This window comes from Glycine soja, chromosome 10, assembly GCF_004193775.1.
Source record: "Glycine soja cultivar W05 chromosome 10, ASM419377v2, whole genome shotgun sequence".
NCBI lineage: Eukaryota > Viridiplantae > Streptophyta > Magnoliopsida > Fabales > Fabaceae > Glycine > Glycine soja.
Window position 1 is genome coordinate 9,618,628 of NC_041011.1, and position 17,997 is coordinate 9,636,624.

At 32.5% G+C, this 17,997-nt stretch overlaps 1 protein-coding gene across 1 annotated transcript; it reads right to left on the reverse strand.

Annotated features, from left to right (window-relative positions):
* Positions 1 to 14,565: 14,565 nt before the first annotated feature.
* Positions 14,566 to 16,035, reverse strand: LOC114370286. The gene has a single exon (XM_028327589.1). The coding sequence runs from the start codon at positions 15,748 to 15,750 to the stop codon at positions 15,061 to 15,063; it is 690 nt and encodes a 229-aa protein (XP_028183390.1). The 5' UTR covers positions 15,751 to 16,035; the 3' UTR covers positions 14,566 to 15,060.
* Between the last annotated feature and the right edge of the window lie 1,962 nt (positions 16,036 to 17,997).

Genomic DNA, 17,997 nt, shown 5'->3' on the forward strand with positions numbered 1-17,997 from the left:
TCGGGATGGACAAGCTGGTTCATTATTATGTTTCAGGAGTTTTGGGTAGTTTTTTTAAATGACAGAATATAAAAATTATTATTTTTATTTTGTTGTATAATCTTTAGTACAATTCTAGTAGTGATTACCTTCTCTCTTTGTATAGATGCTTTGAGGATATGATTTACTTTATTTATATCCACGTATTATGAATTGTTTATTTTAATACGACACTGAGTTATGATTAGTAATTTATTTTGTGTGAATTGTTAATTATGATTACTAATCTTGAATTATGATTACCAATTAATGCATGCTATTTAATGTTATTTTATAAATACTCTCTGAGTATGTGTTGTGTTAGTCAATCATTGGTATTAGACTTCAAAACCCAATTTAATTATATATACATATTATTTATAATTAAATTACTAGTTAATTTGATTTATCTTTTTATTTAATTGATTCAATTTCATATTTTTTTATTAAAAATTCAATTTAATCTCTTAATTTTAAAAATGATACAACATTATCCTTTTTCATTAATTGAGAGAAGCGTCATCAATGACTTATACATAACACAATAAAAAAGTGACGAATAGTGGATGGTCCAATAGGCTACTACTATTTGGTTGATGGAAAGAGTAAATATTAAATCAATTTAAAAAATTTGAGGATTAAATTAAACTGTTGATTAAAATGTATTTTTTTTCTCTTATTTTTTAAATTTTTAATTTTAATTCTTCTATAATTTAACTGAAACATTTTGTTTTTCACTTTTAAAAAATTATGATTTTAGTTTCTCTATTTTTTAATTGAGACATTTTCTCCATCACTTTTAAAAAATTTGTAATTTTAGTTCTTTGATGAATTTTAAACTTACCGTATCGATTTTTTAAATAAATTAAGTTTGTTAGCAATTAAATAATTTTGAGGATTTTATATGAATAATAAACAAACACGTGTCAATCAAAGTGTATAGAGTAAATAAATTAACATTTAAAATTAGACATATAACTAAAATTATAAATTTTTAAAAGTAAGAAACAAAATGTCTCAATTAAAAATGAAAGATTAAAATAACACATTTTTTAAAAATGAAAGATGAATTGAAATGTCTCAAGTAAAAAAATAGAAAGAGAAAATCACAAATTTTAAAAAATAAAAAGATAAAAAATACATTTTAATCTAAACTTTTTAATAAAAAAATCAAATTAAATTAATTAAACAAAAAACAAATTACACAAATCTCTCTCGTCACATCTACTCAAATTACACATGCATCCCCTTTAATTTTATTTTTTTTACATTACTTTGCCTCTCTTCCCCTAACACCATTATGTTTTCATCTTTTTTTACAAGCCCAAAAAAGCCCTCTCCTCTATTTGCAACGGGTCTCACCCTATGAAACAAAGAGTGTTGATAGGTGCACCCAGCATTATTGCTGGTGCACCCAACTTTCTAAAAAAATGGCAAAATTATCCTTACTTGGTTTTCCTCTTACGAATCAACTTGATTCGTAAGTTGATCCGTAAGAGACTTTCAGATCAACTTGATCAGGAAGTTACGGATCAAGTTGATCCGGAAGTCTCTTACGGATCGATCAAGTTGATCCGGAAGTCTCTTACGGATCTTGTAGATCCGTAAGAGGAAAAATAATAATTTATTAAATATACAACATAATTAAAGATATTGTTTAAGTTATTTTATACATATTAATAAAAATCAATAAATACATAAAAGATAATAATAATTTTATAAAATTAATATTATCATCATTAATTTATTTTTTATTTTTATAATTAATCATATTATTAATATTATAAACAATATAAAAAAAATAATTAGTATTATATTAAAAATTAAAATACTAACTACTTTATAATAGATTTTTTTACATGATCATTAGTATAAGTGAGAAAATAGTAATTATAAGAGAATTTAAAAATATTAGCACGTTATATAAAATAAGGATCTTAGACAACGAATGATATCCATTTTTTGTTTAATTTTTTTTCTACACCCTTTTCAACTTCTTTATTTCAATGATATTTAAAGTTATATTTCAAATTATTTTTTATTAGTTGGTAAACTAAGTTAACTAGACCATTTATAATAATTACATATACTATAACTAAGTTAATTAGACCATTTTAATAACACACGTGTATATAGACACAAATCAAATACACAATCAATGGAAATAAATAAAACTAACATTACTAATGAAAATAAATAAAACCAACAATACTCATGAAATGAGTTCATGTACAATATCTGTATATACATGGAATATCAATATAAAATATGTACATAAACTATGCCTGATCTATGCGCCGTCTGCGTCTAGACCTAACATATACTAGATGGTCCTGTGTCACACTCCTGACCAACCTGAGGCATTCTTCGATCACCTCATGTGTCGATGAGCCAGGCGTGACCACCCCTAAACTCAGATGGCGCTCCAACCTCTCAACAATGTCATCACAAACTTCTTGTTACATACAAAACAAACTGATTACACAAATTATTATGCAAATATTGAGGTAAATGACGTAAATTATTAGTATTACTTATCACTCCATGTCTAGGCTCCTCCACAGATGTCGACGATGCCCCTGGCTCCAGCACTTGAAGGATATCCGTCTGCGGGGACTGAGGGACGACTCGGGGCTGCGGGGCATGACCATGAGGCAGAGGATCTAATGCGTGGCCTGGTGTCATGAAAGGATGGGAGATGCAGAAGAACCAGTCCATGTAGTCAATGGAACACTGGCCTGACACAACACACACCTCACCTGCTGGAACGATATGATCCTCGTAGTGCATCCACCTGTCGTGTATATCATCATATGAGACCCATGAATAGAAAGGAGGAGCAGGAATGGTCTACGTGTATCCAAACTGCCACACGACCCTCTCCGGTCGGTAATAAACAGCAACAGCCCCCCAACGCAAGAGACCAGAATAGCATGATCTGACGTGGAAGTCCAGAGTCGGTCCAGGCGCTCCCTGTACGCTGGCGTACGAATGCTCTTCACGGTCTTTCTGGTCACAATCCACCTACACGCACGCGGAGAATCCTCGTCGTACTCCTGATCAGCAGTGGAGTCTGCGACTGACGGAAAGTGCTCGTAAATCCAGCACTACAGATGTAACATCAAAATTATAAACATTAATAATGAAAGTGTAACAAAATTTAAAGTTGGACATTGTTGAGGCTGAACGAATGAAAAACATATTTGTTACCTGCAGCAGTGTGATGTAACCGCCAAGCTGTCGGTTGTGGCTCATAGATGCATCATTCAGTTGGTCGTACATATGCACCAAAGCAGCCACTCCCCAGGCGTACCTCTCTGTTATACTGAGGTCACGAAGGGCCTCCAAGTAGACAACATGTACATTGGTTGCACTCTTGTTAACAAACAGAGTGCAACCCAGAAGATGAAGAAGATATACGCGAGCCACAGCTGTCCAATTACCTTCCTGGCATCGATGCTCATATATATCACGCACCCATTGCAGGCGTACGTACGGTCCACGACACTAGGCTGTCTCAGCCCTAGCAGACTCTGCAGAGACCATCAATAAGTCCACCAGTATCTGAACTGCATCATCCACGTGCAAGAGCTCAAAAGCGTATAAGTCGCCAATCACGGGAAGATAGAGAAGCGAGGAGACGTCGTCCAGCGTGATGGTGAGCTCTCCCACCAGGAGATGGAAACTAGACGTCTCCCGGTGCCACCACTCGACAAATGCGGACAAAATTCCCCGATCGCCGGTGTCTACCGAACACGCGATCAGAGGACTTAGTCCTGTACCGGCAACAAGTCCCTCAATGGTAGGGACAGGCCTGCCTAAACTGTGGACCTTCCTCCCATGAGATGATAGCTTCAATTCAGGACGCTCCTGAATTGAAGTATAAAGGAACGCAAAATTCGTTAAAATTATCATTTAAAGGAAAACTAATTTCAATCATAAAGTATACTTTACAAGTAACTAAAAATAAATAGTATAAATACCTCTCCCGTCCATACGCTGCAAGCAACATGATCCGCATACTGGGTCAACACGGATGGGTCACTCGGACCACCCGGAAATCCCTCATGCTCATCCTCAGCAGCCTTTGTGCCTGTGTCCACAGGAATGTCTGTCACAATGTCCTCTACAGCAGCTGGTGCCTCCATCGGGTCATCCTGAACATCTGGCGTAGGGATCACTAGCTCATCGTGCGCCACAGTCACAGTGACTCGCTGCCTCCGTGCGGATGCAGTAGGCCATCAACGCTGTAGAGCATCATCAAAATCATCACGATCTCCTCTGCCCACACCTCTGCCAGTAACCTGACCTAAGGCACGACCTAATCCTCTGGTCCTAACCATGATCTGCAAATGAGTGCCGCAAATTCAATCACCGATTTCATTCACTCAAATTTCATTGGTCTAACGCAAATTTCATTGACTGAAAGTCGCGCAAACTGTCAAGCTTTCATTGATTGTAGGACATGTATGTCAAGAAAGGCATGTCAAGAAAGGCTACACATGTTAGGCTTTTATCGGGTTAGTTTTTATTCAGTACACTATATGATTGAATGGAAATTGATTATGGATCCTAATATTATTGATATTAGATGAACAAAGCCAAAGAAAGAAGAAATCAATCTTCTTGAAATGGAAGCAACTCCATATTGTTTCTTGATGATCCTTTATTCCCTCTTGATCCTTGGGTTTCTGGCTCATGCTTTGTTCATGATCTTATCCTTAGTCTTTATAAATTGTTTGTTCATGCTATTAAATGTGTTTTTTCTCTAGTGTTTCAAAATTGTTTTCCTACACAAAATTTGTGGCAGTTATTGTATCATTTTTCAGTGAGGTGTGCATGTTTTAATAGGTTTTGTACACTTTTCTCACTCATTGGGGGGAATATGCTTCTAATACCAAACAAAATAGAAGCCTCACTTATGTGGACTGGTCAAGCTTTATGCTTATTCATTTGGTTCAACCTATAATTTTTGGAGCAACTAGATAAAGAATGACCGATCAACATTCAAAATAGAAGATAACTTCTCATAGATTATCCCAATAAAAAAGCAAAATCCCTTTCCTCTCAAAGTTATACTAGCACTTCATACATTAACATCTACTCCTTCTTCCTCTTGGATTTGAACAACATATTCAAAAGTATGGTCTTTGTTAATTAACTAGTGATATTGAAGATGAAGATTCCTTATCTAAACAAATTGATAAAAGCAAAAAAAGAGAAAAAGTAGAAAGATCTTTTAGCCTATCATAGAGAAGCTATGTAGAATTGAAAGAAAAGATGACTAAGTATACCAATGTCTAGACAACCTTCAATAGGAGAGAATGAATTATATGTGATGGGATAAAGAAAAGTTTAACTATCCACTAAAAAAGAAAGAATGAGAGTTTAGAAAAGTCTCAACAATTTGGGTGAAATTGCTAGATAGGTGTGACATTATATATTATACTAAAATGTCATGAGAAATCTATCGAAATTCATTCTAAGTGACATTTATCTATCGAAGATTTTTTTAGAATACCACCAAATTTTGTTATATTCCTACAAAATTATGATAGTGATGATTGAATATCACAAGATTTATTTATATTATTTAAAAATCTTGATTGAATACCATAATATTTTATCGAATAAAGCCTTTTAAAATCTTAATTCGTGCTGCTATTGTATGGTTTTTCTTTGGCTCTCAAGTGACAAAGGTCATAAGCTTGTTCATGTCCTCATGGGCTTGAGGCACAAGACTTCTCAACTAATTCAACTATAAAAAAAGCATATCTTTGGCACTTGGGTACGGGCCTTACTTGGGAGCAGCCACATTTTTGTTTAAAATATGCTTTTCTGTTTTGAAGCCTTATAATAGCATGAAATTGTCAGAAAATGACAATTTGTGGTGGCTTTAAAAATCTTAAGAGCTCAATTACAAATATTTTACAAGATCAATGACACAATTACTATTTTTTTAGTTTAGGGACCTAAATTAAAAACTCCTAAATAGTTGAGGGAATTAAATTAACCTTGAATGAACAGAAACGGGCAATTTTTCACATGGATATGTAAATAAAAACACCAAAATTCCTAATTAAAATGAAGTTGTGACTTTTACGGATCACGTGATCCGTAAAAAGCACAACAACTTCCCGATAGCGGTTTCCGCCATCGTCGACAACAATGGAGGAAAAAACAAAAGGTTCACGACGCTTACCTCGACTGTGGACGATCACGAAGCTCCCTCGACGGTGGACGGCGAAGATGAAGTAGAAACGCGAAGAAGAAGCACCACGACACGCGAAGAAGAAGTAGAAGAATGGCGGCAATGGCTTGGGAGGCGAAACACGAAGTTCACTTGGGAGGTCCGAGGAGGTTCACGACAACAATCACGGCAAGAATGAAGAAGATGCAGAAACTCAAGAAGATGTAGAAGAATGAAGAAGCACAAAGGTCCGAGGAAGAAGAAGCATACGACGCGAGAAAGAGAGAGGCGAGAGTTATTTTTTAAAAAAAATGCTGAGGGGCTAAAAGGTCTTTTCCCAACAATTGCTAGGTGCACCAGCAAAACTGCTGGGTGCACCTAGTAGCACTCTGAAACAAAGTGGTCGAGAATGGAGCCCAAACAATGCTTTTGCAAAATCCCTAATTTCCCCTCCGAACAAAGATGACCGGCCAATGGCATAGGAAGAGTCGCGCCTCACGGTGGCATAGATCAGCGATGTCATAGGGTTCGAGGGTGCCATTGCATCGGCGATGGATGACTTTTCTATACATTAATGCGAGCGTGAAATCAACGACGAAGATAGGCTTGTGCTCTTCGTCGTGGCTCTCCTTTGCTTCTCCCATTGTAAGGATCCCCGCGACCCTCAACCACCACAACGGTGATGTTCTGATGACGGAGCCCGGCTGCGTTCGAGGGCAAGGGATTCTGGGTTTTTCCTTTGCTTCTTTTTCTTTTTGTTGGATTAATTATCAGTCTAAATTATACTATTGTTTTTTAGTTGCAGAAACAATGTTGTTCAATTTCTGAATTGATTAATTTCTTTGCTTCTGGGTTTATAATTTCTTGATTGCTTTGGGATTATGTATCCATTTAATCTAAATTTTGAATCTAGTTTTAATTTGCTTGTAGTGATTTCTTTTCAAAAATTGTTGGTAATGCTTGTAGTTATAATTTCTTGATTGCTTTGGGATTATGTATCCATTTAATCTAAATTTTGAATCTAGTTTTAATTTGCTTGTAGTGATTTCTTTTCAAAAATTGTTGGTAATGCTTCTTGGAAATTTGCATTGACCACAAACAATTTTTGCTTAAGGGGCTCAACGAAGAAGATGAGAACGAGACATTTTAGGGAAAGCAAATACACATGCTTGTCAAATGACCCAGAAATTAAAACGGAGCTAAGGCCGTTTGGGGGTGTAGGGGTGCTAGTCTAATAGGAAGGCAAAAGTTAAAGGTTTTTTGTAGGTGATAAAAAGGAGAGAGTTGATGTGTAATTTGAATAAACTTTAGGAGAGGATGACGGAAAACTCTCTTAAATAAAATATAATAAGTAGATGAAATATAAAAAAATACCGCACAAAATTAGTATTTTAACCTATTTATTAACTCTTTGACCAATTTTTTTTATCTAAACCAAATAAATTGATAATGAGCATCCAAATAAATTTTTATTACAAAATTATTGCCTCCCCTTTTTTATCTAAACCAAATAAATTGATAATGAGCATCCAAATAAAATTTTTATTACAAAATTATTGCCTCCCCCATACTAAAATAACAAAAAATAAGAAGCCAAACCCCTTGCTCGGAAACTCTCAATTCAAAACTCTCGTCTCTTAATTTCCTACATCGTTGATATTCCATTGATCTACATTGTATAAGCACTCTCTATCCACGCCAACATCGTCCAATGTCGCCACCTCACCTTGTTCCAATGGTGATAAATCAACTTCTAAATTCGAACAATAAGGTTGCATGGTCACGGGCACATTCATCTTATTAATTTCAATTTCCGCTTCCACTTCTACCTTCAATCCAAAACTCATAGCACCCAATTTCATCTCTTCATCAATCTCTTGAATCACATCATCATCCACAATGGGTTGATCCCTCTCCCACCCTGTAGTATTAAAAGTCAAATGCAATGTCTTGTTCTCATTCTTGTCCATAACGAAAATCCCATGCGTGTTTAATAAATCCTCAGATTGAATTGGGGCACTAAGGGCTATAACTTTGTCTTCCTTGTACACCATAAAGGCTTTGAAGTTTAGAAAGTTTATTAACGTTGAGTTGACACCGTTGGAGATGGTTAAGTCCACGTTCCACGTGGCTGATAACTCCCCTTGAGAGATATTGAAGGTTGCAACATTTAGTGACTGAAGGAAAAAAAATGGTGGGAAAATATGTGAATTTGGGGAGTCATTATCATATTCAATTATGATGGGAATCATTAGGCAGAAGATAATTAGGCAGAAGATAAAAAGTGCAATGAAACCCACGATGGTTCTAGCAATTCTCCAAGGAGTTCCACAAAACTCGTCGCAATCATATGATTGCTCATTGTCATGATCATAGTCTAGAGGAATGGGTATCAAGGTGTAAGGGTTAGTTACTCTACCAACCCCAGATACACCTTGAAGAATTGAAGGTACCATGTTTAAAACTAAATTAATTTGTTGCAATGTTGCCAAAACTTCTTGAACAAATTTTAATGACTTATGCGTTTTGCACTCACGTTCATGTATTTATAGTATAAACATTGGAAACCATATGGTAGGAAACCAACTAGATTATACCCTAAAGACAGGACCATCAAGTTAAGAGAGGCTATGCCCATGGTAATTTTTGTAAATGTACATTTGAAAAATTGTTTTGTGCGACTATAGGTGCACGAGTTGCGTTGTAAGTTGAAAGGGTTGAGTAAAATTTGCATCTACTATTTCTTTTTTATCTAAAAAAAGATATGATGGATTTAATTATCTATATGTAAATCTGGCATTTGATTATAATAAATTCTTCTATATATAAAAAGGCGTTTATAATTCCTTACAACTGTACAAAGTGACTTTGTATATATAAGTATATGAGTAATTTTAGATTTATGTTTCATGTCTTTTAAAGAAAGTTTTCTTTCACAAAATGGACTAAGCTTTAAGCACCCGGCTCATTTTGAATGCAGTGATTGATACATAACAATTTGAGAAGGGGAAAAAAAGAAAAAGAAAATGAATGCATGCATACTAAGCATGCCTAGATTATTTTTTGAATTCTAACTTATATTTCATTACAATTTGAAATATTAAATATACAATCTATAGTATATAACCCAAAAAAATGAAAATAGGTTAGGTTTAAATTTTCCATAATAGGTAAACGTGTTTCTGTGAAATGTCAGGTTTAACAGCGCTTTTCATCATTTAAAAGCTTACATTATGTAAAGACATTTAAAAAGTTTAAGATATATATATATATATATATATATATATATATATATATATATATATATATATATATATATATAAACAAAACTATTAGCAACACATTATTTTAATTCCACCATAAGACTTTGCTTAATCAGTCTAATCTTTTTAAAAAATTCAAAGTCTTACACTTATTTAAAAGTCTGATTTGAACTCTTAACATACTTAATAAGGTCTATTTTATATTAGAGCTTTTATATAAGTGTAACTTCTCTTATGGGAATTGTCTCATAGTCCTTTAAAAAAAATTTATGTGAATCAAATTATAATTTATAAAAATTATAAAATCATTGCTACTTAGAGCATAAAATAGATGAGAATAGATGAGCTAAGTTTTATAAGAATAAAGTCTAATAACTTAACATGATATAAGGTTATTACCTTTAAGATAATTCAGTTAAAAACCTATTTTGTAACAAGTCCTCTAAATAAAACATAAATTTATTCTCAATAAATTTATATGTTTGTCTCTTTATGTAGGTCAACATTCATAATATTTTTAAAAGGTAAATAAATATATGATTTTGATACATTATGTAATAATAATTAATAAAAAACATAGTTCCCAAAAATTAGTAATGTATTACTTTAATTACTAATTTTTGTCTATACTACAAATTAGTCATTTGAGAGGAAAAATAATATTTATAAGTAGACAAATTAAAAGGATAAACTTGCTAATAAGTAGGGGTAGGTAAACGTGTTGGACCTTGTGGCCTCAATAATCTTAAGAGGGATAGGCTTAGAATGCAGAAGAAGCAGCAACAATCAATTTAATAATGTTCTTTAAACATGCAAGGCAAAATTGATTGCAATAACATAAATGAGATAAGGGAAGAGAGAATGCAAACACAGTTTTATACTGGTTCGGCCACAACCCGTGCCTACGTCCAGTACTCAAGCAACCCACTTGAGATTTCCACTATCTTTGTAAAATCCTTTACAACTTCTGAACCACACAGGGACAACCCATCCCTTGTGTTCAGGAATCCTTACAACTCAAGAGACTCTCGGTCCCTTAATCAATTTCATTGAGTAAGAAGAATGGAAGAAGAATTCTCTCTTCAAGAGAAGAATATTACAATGAAGATCCATGGATGAACTCTTAATGGATTTGCAAGTGTTTGCCCAAGAGTTCTTGAGAGAGCATTTTACAATGAAGTTCTCTTGGAATCTCTCTCATTGTCTTTTTAGAGGATAAGACATTTTTGTCAAGCAAAACTCTCTCTATCTTTTGAGAGGATAAAACATTTTGATCAAAAACTCTCTCATAAAATTCGTGCCCAAGTCACCTATTTATAGGCCTTTGATGGCCATTCACAAATCTAATGAAAAGATGTGACTGCTGACAGATTTTCTAAAAATTTTCCACTGGTAATCGATTACAATGTTTGTGTAATCGATTACACAGTTATAATTTGAAGGGTTATGACTTTTGAATTTGAATTTCCAAAGTTTCGTTGCTGGTAATCGATTACAGACATATGGTAATCGATTACATGCTGAAAATTCAAATTCAAAACATTTTTCAACAGCTATTTCTCAACCCTATCTTCTGGTAATCGATTACACTTCCTGGTAATCGATTACCAGAGCCTTGCATGTCTTGAAAGCACTTTGTTTTAAGGCAAGGCTTGGTCTTTAGTGAATCTTCAAAACAAGGCTTTGTTTGTTGAAGCAATCTTGAATTATTCTTGAAGCAAATGCTTATCATTTGAAACAGCCTTGTTAGATTCTTCTTTGACATCATCAAAATCATGTATACATACATTCACAAAACGGGTCCAAGTCCATGGACTGACCCACGGGGCCCGCGGTCCGCACGGGTTACGAACCAATTTTTTTAAACGATCCATGGTTATGTCATATTTTTGGGCCCACCCTGCTTAACCCGCGGACTATGCAGGTTTGGCCTGCGGGGTCCACAAGTTGCCCGCTGCCCGTATTAGGTTTAATTTGTGTGATCCTGACCCAATTATATTAGGTTTGATTTTCTATTTTTCACTTTAAACTTTTTTTTTTAAATAACATATAAAGAAATATATTAGATAAGATAAACATATAAAGATAAAAATAAAATATTTAAATTAAAAGATGGTAAAGATAAAAAAGATAAGATAAGAAAAATAAAAGATAACAAAAATAAAAGATTAAGATAAAAAAAGATAAGTGATAATCTGCTAAAAATCTTCTTTTTTGATATTTTCTCGATCTTTTTCTCTTTTAATCTATCATTTTCATATCTGAAAGTCATAAATAATAAAAATATCAATTCTTATCATTTAAGCCAAAACTAATTGTTAAAAAAATATTTTTAAAGATATTTCAATATATTTTTATTATAAAAAATAGCTCATATCATATTTAGTAGTTGTAGCAGGCTCAGAACATTTTTTCTCCTCACGTGTGCTTAACAAATATCAAACTACACTTCTTGTTGACAATATATACTAAAAATTGGTTACTAGTATTTGATATGCAGGGTAAATACTATGTAATAATTATTGTCTTTTAATCACTTAACTTGATTTTATTCTAATATTTATTATTATTTCGAGTTTTAGGAAAAGAAGATGAAGATATGGAGATGGAGAAGACTCAAGCTACTTCAAATATGAAATCATTCGTTATTGGAGATGTTTAAATTTCATATTTTAGATTTATTGCTTGGATTTTCTTTTGTTAAGACATTATTTATTTTATTGATGTAATTGACTAATTATTGAGATTTTATTTACATTTGTATTGAACTTAATTTGATTGTATTATATTTTTATTAAAATTAAAATTCTTTTAAAATTAGGCCCGCGGACTGACCCGTTTGACCCGCAGGGTCCGCGGGACGGGAACGGACCAATTTATTTGGTCCGTGTAAGAAACGGGGCAGATTAAATCGATCCGCTACCAATCGGGCTTATGTGGACGGACCTTATGCGGGACGGGCCGACCCGCTTACCCACCCCTACTAATAAGTAGGGGTGAAAATAAGCCAAGCCAGACTTTACTAGGTTTGAGCTCGGCTTGAGTTGAATACGCAAGGCTTGAGGTTGGCTTATAGACTTTTTGTAAAGGCTCGGCTCGGCTCACATAAAAGCTTGGCTTTACCTACGAGCCTATTTGAAAGTCTGCTTAAAGACATATTTAATCAATTAATTGTTTTAAAACCTAGTGAAATACTAACTAAAAAAAGAAACTTATAAAATTTCATATAAGTAATGTACAAATCCAAAAATAATTTATAAACAAAATCATATTAAATTTAAGTTATTAAAACACAAAGTATATCAAAAGAAAATGAAAAAAAAAGTATAATATTAAAAAAATATATGGATTAGAAATGATTTATACTAATATAGTCAAATAAAAATATTTAAATTGTCTGAAAATGTCTTTACAAAACATTTTTTTCTTTAAAAATATTAATCTGGTTGCATTATCCTTTTAACTTAAGTCTTTTTCTTTTTGAAAATTTTCCACATGCAAACTAAATCTTTAAGAACTTTATGTCACTTCATTCTGTCTTTCATAATGTCATAAAAATGGTATAAATAATAATAATAATAATTATTACTTAAACAAGCCGACTTGTCAAGTTTAATAAGTTTTTTTTATAGTTTGACTTTGACATTTTTATTTAAAAGGATTTTTTAAAAAACTTGAACTTGACCTTTATACTAAACAAGCCAAGCCGAGCCTTAAATAAGTCAAGCTATAGACCATTGACAAACGACTCGACTCATTTTCACCCCTACTAATAAGTAAAAACTTGTGGAAACTAATTTATATATAAATAAAATTTTATTGGAACTAGAATAACATATAATAACATTTTTAAAAATCAGATTTTAGATTCACTTGTATTGAATTTCTAACCAAACATTAATATTTTCAAGACATAAAGATATCAAAATAAGATTTGCTTCTCTTAACAAACCATTTTTTCATTTTTTTTAATTTCAATTTTTTTTATATGCATAATTGAAAATTCAATCCTAAAGTCAATTATCTTAATGCATACTTTTCAATATCCGTGTTTTCTTTCTTCTGTTTCCCCTTACATCAAACTCTAATAAAAGTTACTGTGCCAATCACGTTACACTTTTTAATTTTTTAACAAAAGGAATTTAGAAATTTTATTTGACACTTTAACTAATTATTCTCCTACTGAGTCAAATGACATCTCTAATCCTAACTCTGTCCAATTGTCTAACCACTTATTCAAACAAGTTTTAGTCATGAACTCATGATACACTTTACTTTTAAGTTCTATGACTAAAATACTTACGATTCTAATTTTAATTTTATACATGTATTTTTTGCGAAGATAATACCATTCAAAGTCATGAACAAAAAAATTAAACTTAAAAGAAAGATTAACTCTTCCACTAAACCCAAGCCAAATTGATGCACAATCCTACTTTAAGAGTGTAAGTTAAACCCATAATATTTGTTTAATAATTAAAATATTCTCACACTCTAAATGTGCCATAAATCAGTAGCTTCAAGTTTTGCAAAAAGTTCACTAACTGATGTTTCAATGAAAATAAAGCCACCCATCATTAAGGGGTCATTATTACCGGATTTGAATAATCTGATAATTGAATTGAAACTACAATTGGAGTGAAACACGAATAAGAAACAGATACCTGGATTTTTTTTTTTAATGTGTGGCTCACATGCTCTCTTTCTACCTGCAAGTTGCATCGCTGGTGAATGGTGATTCAAATCCCACTTTTATTTTCTTCCGTTTACTTGTTACAAACAGTAATTGAGTTAAAAATTAACAACAAATCAGGTTAATTCATCGTTAGCTATAGCCAATTTTTCTTATAATAAAAAAATTAATTTAATGAAATCAACGTCTAAAGTTAAGACTTGAAAAGTTAAAACGATCAATCTCCCCCATAACGTGCGGCGCGAGTGGGCGACCCTTCAAAAACGACACTTTGAACAATTATTGCTTCAATAGATAAAATTTCATTCACCGCTTCACGCCCCAAAGTGAGAAAAAAAGCTTCAAGAAAGAAAAAAAACACGCTATTCTACAATAAGATAAGGTGCAAGTAAATACGAAGCTTCTAGCATAACATACCAATTATATAAATTTGCATTCTTTTATGAGGTACTACAAAATGAACATGCATTATGCAATGCCAAAAGAAGAGGAAGCATTTATTGCATGAGCAAACACTTCAACCTCTCTTGTTAAGGTCCTACACAATACAATGCACCCCAATTTTGACGTTGGACCAAAGCAATCCAACTGATAAGTGAAATTTCCAAAACAACCCTCTCTACAAAAGCTCAATAATTAAAAGCCCCTTCTTCCCCTTAGGGCAAGATCGTCTATATATTATTATGCGTAATTGCTTATAGTCACCTAAGAACTAATTAATCAAATGTCAAACACATAACTGTAAAGGTATACCTCTCTTTCGCTTATCGTATACCCCTCCGCACGTGATCACTACCCCCTTCCTTCTTGTTTATGTTTTTTCTTATGCACAATTTTTCTCTTCCTTGAAGAGAGAAAAGAAACGAAACGAAACAAAAAACAACCAACTCCAGAATTCAGGTGCCGGCTTTGTCGGCGTTCTTCACCGGCCGTGTAATCGGTCCCTCCCGTGACCGGAACCCTACAATAACTGCGTCGTTCACGCATGGATGAAAATCGCGGTTATTTCCGCTGACTTTTGCCTTTAAACATTCATCGCACACGGCGGGGAAGGCGGCGGTGACGGCGGCGGAGTTATTCGGTGATTCTCTTCCGCCGTTGACTCCGAGGCTCATATTCATCAGATAAGACTGTCTCTCGATGTGCAGATTCATCAGCCTTCGCTCGTACTGTGCCCGATTCAGAACCGGCGGCATGAAAGGCGGAGCTCCGGCATCGGCACGGCGGAGGAGCATGACCTTCTCCGGCGGAGGACGAGGGTAATTCTTCTTCATGGCGTCCTTTCCGTTTCCGCTTCCGTTCGCCTTCTTGTTGCGCTTGGAGCGCTTCACGAAGAAGAAGTGCGCGGCGCCGTCGCGGCGCACGGCGGCGAGGTTGAGCTTGGACGTGACCGGAATCTTGCGGTCGGTGCCGACGGAGGCGAGGTAGACGGATAACTGGTGCGGCGAGATCCCGATCCGCTGGCTGAGGAGCGTGACGAGGCTCTTAAAGTTGAGCGTGGGGTCCACCACGACCGTGCCGACATTGATCTCGCGGTTTCCGTCGGAGTACACGACGGCGACCGACGTTTTCCCTCTATCGATCATTCTTTTTTTTTTCTCCGGCGAGTTCTTGTGCAGATTTTGGACTTTGCGTGGTTAACAGGTTCAAAGGGGTTTACGCCCCTTTATGTACAAATGGGAGAAAGGTAGTCTGGTGTTTCGCAATTCGGGGTTTTAGGTGTAGTTTTGAAAATATAGAGAGGCGGTTAGGGTAGGGGTGCTTCTGGAATTTCACTTTAGTAAGTACTACTAGAATATGTTTTGTTAATAATCCAATTTGTTATCTTTATCTAAAGTTAAATAAAATTTAATCTAAATAAAATATTTTATACGTTTAAAAATTGTTTACACTATCTTTCTGTCTTAAAATTTATTATTCTATAAGGAATTTTCTGCATTTTTGAATAATATGTATCTTTAAAATGATATAAAAATATTTGTAGTTAATTAATAATGTAAGAAAATTATATTAATCGGATATGTTTATTGAATTCTAAATTTTAAAGATATGACTAAATTCTATCAAAAATTTGATATTTAATTATAAATTATAAATTGGTACAGTAATATGTAGTAAGTTTATTGATTTTATAGTAAATTATTTTGATTTTTTGTGGGTTCGTGGTATAAAATTAATTAAATATAGGCGTGAAAACTGTTTAATGTGGTAACTAAATCGAGTATATTGGAAATTAATAAGTGTGGATTTGTGTGTTAATTAAACAGAATATTTGCGTATCTGACAATTATGGTAAAAGTGAGAGGGAAGTTTAGAGTATTCTGGGGGGTTGACGCGCGCCGATCCTGTTTGGGTGTGACTTGGGGATCAAGTAAGGTTAAAACAATTCGTTTGATATGTATAAGCAGGCTTTTTGGGTGTTTGGTTCGCTTTTTATCTGGAAAGTGGAGACGCTCGTGTTGCTTCCGAATTTGTTATTGGTGTTTAAATATGAGAAGATGCTTGATTGAGAGGTAATATTTAAAAAAAGGTTTAATTAAATAAAAATTTGATGGGTGAAACTTCTCTAACTTTTTTAAATTTAATTTTTAATTCCTAAATAAAAATTCTAAAAACATAATTTTTTTAAAATTTAATTAAATTTTTTATGAAAAGTATTTTTTTTAAAAAAATAATTAATAGGAAACAGGAGCACTGCTTTAGTTTTAGAATTCGCTTTACGATTATTTTATATAGGGATGTATTTTTAATGGTTAACACTTAAAAGGAAGAAAAAAATGTTTTATAGTATAAGACACTTATAAAACGATTATTTAGTATTTTCTTTTATATAAATTATTTAAATTTTGTTACTACTAGTTTTGTCTAAACGATTTATATAGATGATATGTAAAACAATTAAATAAATAATTAATAACCTTTACAAATAAATATTATAACATTTCTTTCATAAAAAATAAATAAAATTTAAATAGTAATTTAATCAAACTATAGGTTTGAATAAGTTTTGTTGTAAAAATATTTTTTATAAGTTTTAAAATTATAAAAAAATGTTTGTGTGATTATTAATATATGTTTTTTTTTACTTAGTTTGTAACTTTATAGAATTTTTCGTTCTCTTTACTTTGGAAATTCAGTATGATTTCTACTAAAATATTTTTATTCATGTGGTCACAATAATATTCTTTTTTTTTTATAGGGCACAATGATATTCTTAAACAATATATTTATTAGTTCTTCGACAATTTTAAAAGAATTAAAAAATAAAAATACTTAAACATTATAATATTTAATATATTAAAAATGAAGCTATACATTAAAATTTAAAAATATACTTAATATATGAAAAAATTTAATAACATAAAAAATATTAATTAAAATAATAATAAATATATTTAAAATGTTTATTAGTATTTTTTATTCTTAAATTTAATTATTTAGTATATTTAATAAGAAAATATTTTAAAATTTCATATAAGTGCAAATGATGAACTAATAAGGATATTGCTGTATTTTTTATATTTTTATAACTTTTTTCCTCACTCTTAAAAGTTAGATTCATGTCTCTCTGTAATTTTTTTAGAAACATAAAAAAAAAACATTCAACTATATGATTGTATGTAACACATTAATATATTAAAATTAAAATTAAATTATTCGAATAATATTCAAATTGAATCTTTTGACATAAACAATGAAAAATCTTTAGATCTTTTTTCTTGATAAATCAGAGTGTTATAAAAAATCTATATTTTCGGACAGAAAGATTCTTTCAATTATAAAAATAATAATATCTTAGCGTTTAACTCCGATAGAGTTTACAAAACATAAAT